At 36.3% G+C, this 13,656-nt stretch overlaps 1 protein-coding gene across 2 annotated transcripts in view; it reads right to left on the bottom strand.

Annotated features, from left to right (window-relative positions):
* Positions 1-273: 273 nt before the first annotated feature.
* PHF14 (PHD finger protein 14) overlaps positions 274-13,656 on the bottom strand; it is a 203,823-nt gene continuing 190,440 nt past the window's right edge. Inside the window, exons 18-19 of one of the 2 annotated variants that reach the window (XM_061164984.1) lie at positions 986-1,037; positions 274-475 (exon numbers count right to left, since the gene is read on the bottom strand). In XM_061164984.1, coding sequence (XP_061020967.1) covers positions 474-475; positions 986-1,037 — 54 coding nt within the window. In that variant the 3' untranslated portion in view covers positions 274-473. The remainder of the gene's footprint in view (positions 476-985; positions 1,038-13,656) is intronic. The other variant, XM_061164983.1, reaches the window with a different exon arrangement.

The raw sequence follows: 13,656 nt of genomic DNA, 5'->3' as shown, positions 1-13,656 counted from the left end.
TTTTGAACTACGTTGGATTTCTTTATATTAATAATTGGAATTCTATTAAAGTTCCTGAAGAAGACAACACAGATTTGCAAGTGAAAAAAAAGACTTTCAGAGGTTTTTTTAGGTCATTGACATGTGATAACACTTGGGTTACAGATAAGAGAAAATTCTGTCTCTATTCTCAAATTTCAGTAGGGAATTAAAAAAAATATTTTAAAGGTCTAACTTTTATATAAATGCTTAAATTGCTCTAAAAAGCATACAAATTCCAAACGTAAGCTCCCATTTCATTTTCAACGACTTTATTGAGAACATTTTGCAAATTAGATTTTACAGTTTAACATTTTACACTTAGAAATTTTATCTGCTACTACATAAGTTGCAAACTTCTCAAAACACTACAGAAAATCCTTTATTTCTTTGAATTTTTCTGTTCCATGCTGAGCTCCTGAGATATATTTTTTCTTTCAGCTTCATTTTCATCTTCCTGTGAAATAAATTTGAGAAAACATTAAAATACAAACTTTAGAGCATTTAATCACCTATACTTCATACACTTTAACTTCATTTCTCTGAAGAATTAACTATCATGATTTCAGTAATACTAGGGAAAAGGCTATAAACAAAATGGGTATGTAACATTTAAATATTTACAGTGGATGCTGTTTTATACTATATGTTGACTAAATTTTTCTATATATTTTTAAAAGCAACTTATTTTATCAATGACCTAAAAATTACTTTTGAAAACACTTGCCACTAAAAAGTATCCTTTTTAGGGGTCAATCAGATATTTTTACTTCACTATTTGATCAAAAAATAGTAAATTTAACTTTTGAGACACTTTATGTATATTGGCATTTTTGTCTCATCCAGCATACTTTCTTGACAGGTCTGCCAATTTTCCAATTACTTGTACCACCATATGTTATCTGAAATCAGTCAGCTCTAAAATAGGAAACTCTAAAATGGACACGTCAGGCAATAGAATGCTTACATCTTCTACAGTTTCGATTCTGAGTGGTGGCTTCATAATTCATAGCAGGCTCCTGTGGAACATGGTGAATAAATAAAGTGACATCATAATGTCTGCTTCCATAGGAATGAAATACATCTTTTGTTCAATATTAAACGGTGACCTCCAAAGTATAAATAAATGAGAATCTGGAAAAATATGTCATCTTACATTTTATAATCCATCTCATCATCTATGTTCTTTCAACAACACCAAAGTACAAAGCAGTCTTGCTTTCCGAGTATTTCTGAAAGGCCTTTCATTTTTATTAACTGAAGTAAAAAGCATTGTCTAACCCTTTACGAGTTAAAGTATGAGTATCTTAATTTCTTAAGCATCTCTGGACAACAGTAATAATATCAGTATCACCAAACATATAACCCTGTACCTCTTTACCTTCTTATAAAACCAAATTCAATTAAATTAAACAATTACTGAGCTTTGGTTAGTAAACTGACTTTATTAAGTAAATGCAAATCAAGGTGTGTGTATATATATATATATACATCTATATATGTTGTCCATGAAAAACCACATCCTTGCCCACAAATATTAAGGTGGAGAAAGCCTCCTTTATAGACACTGTCTCTAAACTTCAACAGCAACTGTGATTTAGCCTTTGTCAATACCAGGAAAGTAGAAAAGTTATCAATATTATCAGTCAGCCTGAATAATTATAGATATGTTGGATACAGAGGATGGGGTTCTGAATATCAATTTAGGTGATGTAATTTTATTATATTTTTCTAAGTATAACAACCACTGAGTGTTTTTGTTTTTGTTTTTCAAATTTTCTCTACTGAATAGAGATATAATGTTGAATTGACTTTTGAAAATCTGTTAATGAACAGGTCTTTTTTGGGCTTCCCCGGTGGCTGGCGTCCCAGTAGTAAAGAATCTGCCTGCAATGCAGGAGCCACAGAAACTGCGGATTTGATCCCTGGGTTGGGAAGATTCCCTGGAGGAGGGCATGGTAACCCACTCCAGTATTCTTGCCTGGAGAATCCCATCAACTGAAGAGCCTGGCAGGCTACAGTCCACAGGGTCACAAAGTCCAAACACTGAAGCAACTTGGCACACACGCAGAGTTTCCACTTTAACTCAAACAGAAATTATATTTCAATTTCAACCTAATAAAAACCAAATCCTATTCCATATTTTCTGCTGTCTTCTTCAGGTGAAACACTGACAGAAAGTATTACATCAGCAGGTAAAGGTGGCAAGATTTTATTAGGTAGGACAGAATGCGTGTCTATATGTTGCTCAAGGCAAGGTTTTATCTTTTTTATCTTATATTCTTACCATCTAACAGGGCATATTTATATCTAGGTGGAGTTCAATAAATGTTTCCTGAACTATTTTAAATACTAGGATAAAGAATGAATAAGAGGTGTGTGCTTTGGAAAAGCAAAATATCCCTCCTTATCCAGTGGTTACACTTCTGAGTTTACTAAAACAGTATTGAGAACAGGAATAAGCAAAAATGTTTGAAGCAACATTAGCCAAAATTGCCTTTACTAAATTCATAGTCTTTAATTTTTGGGAAAAAAAAAAATGGAGCTTTTATCATGTGAACAGTCTAGTAAGTCCTCACAGCAATATGACTTACTGGTTTAACAAGTGTGGTTACCTATTTTTCCCTGAGAACTCAGAAGTATTTATAATATTTCTTCCATAATTAACTAACATTCTTTATATAAGGTCAGTCTTTTTGTTGAATTTTTCTTTTTTTTTTTTTTTTGAATTTTTCTTAGTAATAAAGTATAGCTAATAAATGCATGTCTATTCTAATAGTACCTCCTATTCAGGACAGTTATGAAAGTTTCTTATGATGAGAGTATGTCTTAAAATATCTTGCCTTTCTATGCCTTTAAACTATTTGTGTAAGTTAGCAAGATACAATCTCTTCTTCCTTTGCATAAAAATAGCTGTAATCTGGATATAGAAAAGGATTAGGGAAGTGTAGAGAAGGCATTTAGTCTCACTGATAAGAGTCCCACACAACATAACTGCTGTGATATAGTATCACCAAAATAATAAAAATAGTAGCAATAGACTTTAATCACTATAAATAAAACATCAGAATAAGATATAATAAAGCTCCAGAAAGGATTTTAGAAGTTGTCTTTTTTTTCAGAAGTGCTAACTTGTATTTCTAACGTTACATTGTCAGTTTTTATAAGAACTTTATAAACAGTTCAAGATTAATAAAATCATTAAAATAGTTCAGGCAGCAAATCAAGTATCATTCACAAATGACTGCATAATGAATGAAACTACAAAGAAAGGAAGCTCTTTTACCAAAGTATTTCTTCACTACTGGATTAATAAAGGCTGGCAAAAATTTCTTCTGACAGATGGCAGGTTTTGTCACTCTTTTCTAAGATAAGACATCTGTTTGTTTCCCAGTGAAAGAAGACCCTTGCTACAAGGATCATTTTCTTAGTGACAGCCCTGACAAGTTTGACATTTGTTTCATGAAGTGTTCTGAAGCAGCCAACAAGAAAATGTACCCTTTGGGGCTTCTGGGAAGTAGAGAAGTTTACCTCTTAATGTTTAAGCCTGTTAATTTATACTCCAGAAAACATGTTGATTATAGCAACCTTGCAGATCTGCTGTTACTTGTGGAATTTCAGGAATACACACACGTAACAGTAACACTCATAATGCCAAATCATTACATGTGATTCCTTGACCTCCCTGATCTTTGTACACTGACAGCATTGTTGGAGTGAGGAGAATGACGATTTCTAGGCATACATGGACCATGTAATTATGGACTCATGCTCCAGGTGGCAACATGAGACTAAACAAGTTATTCAAACAGAGAAATAAGAAAGAACAGTGCCATTTTTCATCTAAACTAGATCCCATAAAACCCAAAAGAGTCTGTTTAAATACTACTCAGCTTGCAGCATCAATTTGGAAGAGGTGGCCTTTTATTTCCCTTTATTTACAAATTTGACTTTGTTCTCAAAATAGTTGAAAGAATTAATGTCAATAAAACCTATCCATCCCACTTTTCCTTTCTCTTGAGGTAACCAACTCCAAACAAAGAGCAATTATTTTAGCAGCTGGATTTCTTAATGCTCAGATAGTATCTAGACTCAAACTTACAGTCTATGAATACAGATGACTCTGTATTTACCCTACAGACTGTCAAGTTTTAAATGATTTCTTTTAAAGGTTGGATTATACAAAGGGACAAACTTTCCCCATTATTTCATTTTACCTTTAAAGATGACTTTATGAATACCTTTAGAGTAGAGAAATCTGTCAAACACTACCTTAACCAAATGATTAGGGTTAACATTATCAGTAATGCATATTAACATCAACACTTTGGTAAGATGCTTTACAAAGGGCATGTTAATTCTGATTTGTGGTATCCTTCCCAGCAATGCATGAACCTCAATCTAATAAGAAAACATCAGATAAACACTCTATAAAAGAACTGAACAATAGAAGATAATAACACTAGAGGAAGCTGGATGAAGGGCAAATGGGAGTTATCTGTGCTATTTCTGCAACTTTTCAAAGTGAAAGTGAAGTCTCTCAGTTGTGTCCAGCTCTTTGCCACCCCGTGGACTGTAGCCTACTAGGGTACTCCGTCCATGGTATTCTCCAGGCAAAAACACTGGAGTGGGTTGCCATTTTCTTCTCCAGGGGATCTTCCCAACCCAGGGATCAAACCCAGGTCTCCCACATTGTGGGCAGATGCTTTACCGTCTGAGCCACCAGGGAAACCCCCAAGTTTTGGTAAGTCTAAAATTATTTTAAAATAAAAAAAAGATCTAAAAAAACAAAATAGAATGAATACTTGATGAAAGTTTTCTAAATTCAAAGTAAGGGTGATTTATTCACAAAGATTTTATGTAAAAGAAAATTCAAGGTTTTTAGCCTTTATGTTGAAAATATACAGCTAAAATAAATTGCTTATGCTTTCCATTTTTGTACTTAAAATTCCTTTCTTAAGTACCTCAACTGTTTATTATGATGATGCTATTAATTTTTTATTTTCTTGTCTGTGCTTCCAGGCATTTTTCTTACATTTGTACTCTGAGTACAGATTACTTTCACAGTCAGAAAATATAAGCTTTATTTCCAGAAATAAGGAAGCATAATGGGAGACTGTTTTCAAAGAGAATAATGTCAGCTGTTTTCATTTTATAGCAGCAGACAAAGACATATGGTGGGAACAGTAAAATAAAGTGAGAAAGTACAACTAAGCACTAAAATATTTCTATTTTCTTATGATATTTTCTTTAGATTTTAAATATTCCTTTAATCAGAGAGTTTCTGTAATCAGATCCAAATTAATAGTTGAAATTATCTGTATGCTTTAACTATGATCCTTTCAAAACTGCAGTATATATGCAGCTTCCAGTAAAAAATATGAAGGCACACTTAACCTGTTAATTGTAGAGTAAGTACAGAAAAGCAATATATAACATACTCTGTAATCTGTGGTAAAAAATTACTCTTTTACTCACTTAAAACATACCAGATGTAACTCTTAACAGCATTTAAGATTGTGCTTTTAATACTGAAAATATGCTAGTGCTGCACAATGGGAAAAATTTATCTTAATAACTGAAAAAATACTGATGATAATGAAAATGTTTTAGGCAAAAATGAGCATGCTGCATGCTTCAGACTAAAATTAATTAGAGTTTTTAACGTTTTACAATTCCACCATAATTCTTTAAATGGTGCATTTACTTCATGGCAATAAACACTTGGATCATTAAGTAAAGTGCAAAATGTGTGTGATGTGCTACATTTAACAACCTTTGCCCTTTTTTCTGTACTTCTGGCATTCAGTTTTCCAACGCATTGAATAAGCAATTGAAGACCACAATTAAATTTCCTGACGTTGCACATTTGAGATTCTTATTTCATTTAATACAAAAGGCAATTAGTCTACCATTTTACAACTGAATCCCAACTTTAGTGGGCCGTGATAAAGATACTGAAATGAACTTACAAGAAATGCTTAATTAGATTTACAGTAAAAAGCAAAAGAGGTTTTTTCTTATGATAGAAGTGGCATATTTAATTAGAAAGTCTAGGGCTACACTGTAAAATTACAGTAACCTGGGAAGTTCTTCATGAACCTAACTCAAACATAAATGTTGCTAAATAAGATGGAGCTGTTTTATAAATTTTTACCTTTTCTTTCTACTTAGTGATTCAACAAAAGATAAGTAAATATTGTCTAATATTGTAATATTATCTAATATTGTAACATTATCTAATATTACAAAATCATGAGCTTTATGTTATTAGCAAGTATAATACATATATAAAAGGATAATGAGTGCTCAGTCATGTCCGACTCTTTACTACCCCATGAACTGTAGCCCTCCAGGCTCTGTCCATGGAATTTTCCAGGTAGGAATACTGGAGAGGGTTGCCATTTGCTACTCCAGGGGATCTTCCTGACCCAGGGACTGAACCTGTGTCTCCTGCATTGGCAGGTGAATTCTTTACCCCTGTGCCACCTGGGAAGCCCCAAAGGGATGGTAATAAATTTCTAATTTCATGTATGAGTATATATAAATTTCATATCTCATTTATATCATTTATTAGCAATCATATCTTTCCATTTGTGATTCTGGAGATCTAGTTAAGTAGGTTTGCCCTTCTAAATTTTTAGTTTCTCCTGTTACCTTTAACTTCCTTGTGGTGTTTTTTGATAGCATGGAAATGGGATAATTAAAATAAGGCTTTGGATTTCCCATGTATGATTTGAGATCAAGAGAGAATTTCTGTGACCTGGGAAGAAAGGCCCTAAGGATTGGTCAGCTATTTGGGGAGGGCATATTTAAAGGAAAGGGAAAACAGTAAGTGTAAGAGTCTGGCAACATTGAATTAAAAAAAGGAAAATGAATGATGGATGGTAAGTGTGAGTTACGGCAGACACTTAATGAGCATAAACTTAATTCTATAAGCTTATATCTTCCCATAAACATGAAAAAAAAAGCATAACTTTGAATTTTTAGGTATTTAACAGATTGCTAAACTGCTGGGCCTAGAAATTTTAATCATATTCTTTTCTTCTCTGACAGATGAGTTTTTGTATTAGGCATATGTTTGATAACCTCTGCAGAACTTATGATTTTTTTTTAATGATCTTAAAGATAATAAATTTTCCTTCTCTGGTAGACTTCTAATATCTAGGAAATAAGCTTAGAAGTGTACACTAGAAATCAAATTCTATAATGGGGCAATATATTCTCAAATGAGAACAGCACAAATCCAATGTATATGAATTAAAAGATTATATTAAGATATAACATTTTAAGAGGCTCTTCAAAAAGTATTTTTTGCATAAATCATCTATTATTTGCTAAATGTAACATTACAAAAATGCTAAATGTGTTAATATTTAAAGATAATACATACGAACTTTTACTTTTCCCACAAGTATTCAAGGAGAAGAGACATTTCTAAATTTATGTTGTTTGATTTTTTTCTGTCCTAAACATACACATACAAGATTAAATTTCATCAAGCAAAAATGAGGCAAAAATAATGTCTAAAAATGTTTGAGGTAACAAGCTCACCAGTAAAATTACAGTTCCACAGCTAAAAAATTTCTAGGTTGTATAAAAATTAGTGACTGACTCATTAAAATTTCCAGTCATACATGCACTGTTTTATGACTGGAAATTATTCAGCAATAAATGAGTTCTTTATACAAGCTGGAAAATACTTATATGTAGCATATTTTTATTTATTAATATAATAAATAACCATTGATACTGAAATTGGCCATTGTGGAAGAAGTGACCTCTTCAATAACATGTGACAGCATTTTGTGTATCCTTCACAATATGATGAGAAGTTGAATGTAACATAGATTTAAAAGGCATTTTACATAATATAATATTAAAAGGATTTTGGTGGAGGAGATCAAGATGGCGGAGTAGAGGGATGTGGAGCTCACCTGCTCTGTATGTGTGTGTGTTTGTGTGCGTGAGTTGCTCAGTTGTGTCCGACTCTTTGTGACCCCATGGACTGTAGCCCACCAGGCTCCTCTGTCCATTGGGATTCTCCAGGCAAGAATACTGAAGTGGGTTGCCATGCCCTCCGCCAGGGGATCTTCCCAACCCATGGATCGAACTCAGGTCTCCTGCATTGCAGGCAGATTCTTTACTGTCTGAGCCACCAGGGAAGCCTTGACCTGCTCTAACAAATACATAAAAATATACCTACATGTGCAACAATTCTCACAGAATACCTGTTGAAAGCTTGCAGAAGATCTTATACAATCAAAGCTGCAAGAAAGATCCCTATGTGTACAATGAAGGGAAAAGAGAGAAAAGGAGGAATCAGAACAGAACCTGCACCCCTGGGAACCTCCTTCACTACCTGGGAAATGTGCTAAAGCACACATCAGGGAGCATCAGAGGCTGGAGAGGAGAGTGCGAGCTGGCCTGTGGCCCTCAGAGTAGAGAAAGACCAGCAGAATCAGTCCTGGCCACCTCGCTGCACGTCCCAGCTGGAGACATGCACCTGCTGGTGTGTGCAGTGACCAGGTGCTGAAACTTGGGCTTTAGCAGGCAGACTTAGGGAACAGTATCAGTTTGTTTGTGGAGAGACAGACTAATGTTCTTGGAGTGTGGCCCAGATCACGACTGAGGAGTGTGTGCAGGATGGAGGGCAGATCCATCACAGGAGCCCCACTGTCCACTCAGCAAAGGAGAACTGTGGGTCTACCCGCACCTCATTCTCACTGTGCTCACAGCAGGGCATGGGGCCCATACCATGGATTTTGTGAACTTCACAGGCACTCACATGGAGGTGGGGCTGAATTCTGAACTGATTTCCAGCACTCCTGCAGTGGAGGTGGCCCCCCAGTGCTGCAGGAATAGCAGCAACAGTGATTTCTGTGGATGCACAAACCAGATGACAGGCAGTGGCTCCTCTTGTAGAGGAAACACTCCAGTCCCACCTATCCCACACCACAGGTTAGAACTGGGTCTGGGGGCTGGTACTCCAACAACTGGGGAGCAGACCCTATCCCGCAAAAGGCTGTGACAACCCGGCAGAGCAAGGCCTGCCCGACATCCAGTGTAGGCTTTATTCACCAAAACACCAAACAAATCCCCTATCAAGGAGACAGGGGCCAGCATACCCTGAAGAAAGACTCGGCAAGCATCCATACCAGAAACAACCTGGCATCAACAATACTGGACTCAAACAGTCTACATAGTCACTCACATATAAAACAGCCCTTTAAAACCACAGTAGATAACTGTTTCTCCTAAATCATAGAATCAGAGAAATATTGTTGTTCAGTTGCTTAGTCATGTCTGACTCACTTCACCATCTCCCAGAGTTTGCTCAAACCCATGTCCATTAGGTCAGTAATGCCATCCAACCATCTCATCCTCTGTCATCCCCTTCTCCTCCTGCCTTCAATCTTTGAGAAATACAAGTAGAATGAAAAAGCAAAGGAACTACAGCCAATTAAAAACAAAACAAAACAAAACAGAACAAAACAAGAGACTCCCTCTGAATGAACAATGATATACACCAACCAGTCTACCAGACCTCAATTTCAAAAAGGAGGTAATAAAAATGCAAAAGGAATTAAGAAAGACTAGCAACAGAAATGTATACCAGTGTAACAAGAAACCAGAAAACCACAAAGAAGAGCTAATAAAAATCAGACAATTCAATTTTCAAGGTGAAAACTGAGCTAAAGGCTATAAATAGCACACAATGTAGCAGAATCCATAAGTGATCTGGAAGACAGAATAAAAGAAATCACCCAATCAGAACAGGAGACAGAAAGTCAAATTAAAATAGTGAAAGTAATATATGAAACCTATGGGATAATACAAAGCATGTCAATCTATACATAACAGGCCTCCCAGAAGGAGAAAAAAAGAGAAAATGGGATCAAAAACATATTTGAAGAAATTATGGCTGAAAACTTTCCAAACCTAAAGAAGGAAGCAGATATCCAGGTACAGCAAGCACAGAGGGTCCTTCACAAGATGAATCCAAAACATATCTAACAAGATCTACTCCAAAACATATCATAATTAAAATGGCAAAGTTAAAGAGAGGATTACTAAGGCAGAAAGAGAAAAACAGTAAGTTACAAGGGAATTCATATAAGGCTATCAGCTACGACTCAGCTGGTAAAGAATCTGTCTGGAATGCAGGAGACCTGAGTTCAATCCCTGGGTTGGGAAGATCCCCTGGAGAAGGAAAAGGCTACCCAGTCCAGTATTCTGGCCTGAAGAATTCCATGGACTCAGTCCATGTGGTCACAAAGAATCAGACACGACTGAGCAAATTTTCATATTTATAAAAGGGAAAAACATGCAACCTAGAATATTCTACCCAGCAAGATTATATCATTTGGAATAGAAGAGATAAAGAATTTCTCAGATGGTAGCTCCGTGGTAAAGAATCCACCTGCCAATGCAGGAGACATGGGTTCAATCCCTGGTTGGGGAGGACCCCACACAGCAACTAAGCGCATGTGCCACAACTACTGAGCCTGTGCTCCAGAGCCTGGGAGCCACAACTACTGAAGCCCTTGCACCCTAGATTCTGTGCTCTGCAACAAGAAGCCACTGAAATGAGAAGCTCATGCACCGTAACTAGAGTAGCTCCTGCTCGCCACAACTAGAGAAAAGCCCACACAGCAATGAAGACCCACCACAGTCAAAAAATGAAACAATAATAAGTAAAAAAAAATTCTCAGATAAGCAAAAACTAAAGGAATATATGAATGCTATGTGTATTAGATACTCAGTCGTGTCTGACTCTTTGTGACTCCATGGACTGTAGCCTGCCAGGCTCCTCTGTCCATGGAATTCTCCAAACAAGAATACTGGAGAGGGTTGCCATGCCCTTTTCCAGGGGATCTTCTCAACCCAAGGATTGAACCTGGGTTCCCTCACAGCTCAGTCGGTAAAGAAATGTACCTGCAATGCAGGAGACCTGGGTTCAATTCCTGGGTTGGGAAGATCCCCTGGAGAAGGAAATGGCAATCCACTCCAGTATTCTTGCCTGGAAAATCCAAAACAGAGGAGCCTGGCAGGCTACAGTCCATGGGGTCGCAAGAGTCGGACATGACTTAGCGACTAAACCACCCACCACCACCACCTCCCATATTGCAGGCAGATTCTTTATCATTTGAGCTACCCTAGAGATTAATTCAGAGAAGGCAATGGCACCCCACTCCAGTACTCTTGCCTGGAAAATCCCATGGATGGAGGAGCCTGGTGGGCTGCAATCCATGGGGTCGCTAAGAGTTGGACACAACTGAGCAACTTCACTTTCACTTTTCACTTTCATGCACTAGAGAAGGAAATGGCAGCCCACTCCAGTGTTCTTGCCTGGAGAATCCCAGGGACGGGGGAGCCTGGTGGGCTGCCATCTATGGGGTCGCACAAAGTCGGACACAACTGAAGTGACTTAGCAGCAGCAGCAGCAGAGGTTAGTTAGCTCTGTGAATACTAAATCAATCCTAAAAGAAATATCTAAAGGTCTTCACTACACAGAAAAGAAGCAAGAATCTACATGAAAGGCAAATAACTGAAGATAAATAAGTAAAAAAATTGAATATTACTTAAATAAGCCAGTACAAATATTAACAATAAAAAACAATGAAAAAAATTCTGTGAAAGCAATTATAATTACAATGAACAGCAAAAGGATAAAAATTAAGATGTAAAATAGGACATCATAAAATGTAGGGAGGGAAGTAAGAAAAATGTAGACCTTTTAGAATATATTTGAGTTTATATGACTACCAGGTGAAAGCAAGTGCTATGGGTTAATATACTTGAAAACCAGGATAATCACAAATCAAAAACATACAGTAACTTCACAAAAATAAAAAAGAAAGGAACCACAGCATAACAGAAAAGAAAACCATCAAAGCACAAGAGAAAAACAAAAAGAAGACAGGGACAAAGAAGAAATACAGAGGAATCAACTGGAAAACAAGGTTTAAAATGGCAATAAATAATTATCAATAAATACTTTGAAGGTAAATGGACTAAATGCTCCAATCAAGACACAGAGTGGCAGACTGGATAATAAAACAAAAACCTATAATATGCCACTTACAAGAGATTCTCTTTAGGGAAGAAAATGTATACATTGAAAGCAAGGGGATAGAAAAAGGTGTTTCATGCAAATGGAAATGATATTCATATCAGACAAAACAGACTTTAAAACAAAGGCCATAAAGAAAGACAAAGGAGACTACCCAATGATAGAAAGATCAATTCAAGAAGAGGCATACATGTACCCACTATAGAAGCATCTAAATACATAAATAATAAGACATAAACAGACAAACTGATGGGAATACAATAATATTAGGAGACTTTTAACACCCCACTGACATCAATGGATAGATCTCTCAGGAAGAAAATCAACAAGGCAACAGAGATCCTAAATGACACAACAGAACAGACTTGAGATCTATAGGACAGTACATCTAAAAAGACCAGAATACATATTCTTTTCAAGTGCATATGGAACATTCTCTAGGATAAATACATCCTCTACATACTAGGACACAAAACAAACCTCCATAAATTAAGAGGACGGAAATTATTTCAAATATCTTTTCTAACTACTACAAGAAAATAGAAATCAATCACAGAAAGAGAAACAAGGGGGGAAAAACGAGTATATGGAGACTAAACAAAATGTTACTAAAAAATCAGTGAGTCAATGATGAAATCAAAGAGGAAATAAAAAATACCTTGAGATAGATGACAATAAAACACAACCATACAAAATCTATGGGGAACAGCAAAAGTCGTTCTAAGCAATCCTGAGAAAAAAGAACAAAGCTGGAGGTATAACCTTTCCAGACCTCAGACAATACAGAGCTACAGTAATTAAAACAGCATGGTATTGGCACAAAAACAGACATAGATCAATGGAACAGAAAAGAGCACAGAAATAAGCCTGTACGCCTTCAGTCAATTAGTCTTCTTCGGCAAAGGTGACAAATATAATGGAGAAAGACATTTTCTTCAGCAAGTGGTGTTTGGAAAGCTGGACAGCCACATGTTAATCAATAAAGTTAGAACATTCCTTCACACCATGCACAAAATTAAACTCAAAGTGACTTAAAGACTCACTAAGACGTGACACCATAAAACTTCTAGAAGAGAACATAGGCAAAATATTCTCTGACATAAATTGTACCAATGTTTTTTTAAGGCAATCTCCCAGGGCAAAAAGAAATAAAAGCAAAGATAAACAAATGGGCCCTAATTAAACTTATAAGCTTTTGCACAGCAAGAAAAGAAAAGAGTTAGTCACTCAGTTGTCTCCAACTCTTTGCGACCCCATGGCCTATTGCCTGTCAGGCTCCGCTCTGTCCATGGAATTCTCCGGGCAAGAATAGTGGCACCGGTAGCCATTCCCTTCTCCAGGGGATCTTCCTGACCCACAGATTGAACTGAGGTGTCCTGCATTGCAGCCAGATTCTTACCATCAGAGTCACAAGGAAATCGTGAACAAAATGAAAAGACAACATATGGACTGGGAGAAAATATTTGCAAATGATGTGACTGAAAAGGGCTTGATTACCAAAATATACAAACAACTCATACAACTCAGGGCTTCCTGGTGGCTCAGTGGTAAGGAATCGGCCT

This window comes from Dama dama, chromosome 18 (genome assembly GCF_033118175.1).
Source record: "Dama dama isolate Ldn47 chromosome 18, ASM3311817v1, whole genome shotgun sequence".
NCBI classification, from domain to species: Eukaryota; Metazoa; Chordata; class Mammalia; order Artiodactyla; family Cervidae; genus Dama; species Dama dama.
The sequence above is the reverse complement of the archived record's forward strand: the minus strand, read 5'-3'. Positions and strand labels throughout refer to the sequence as shown.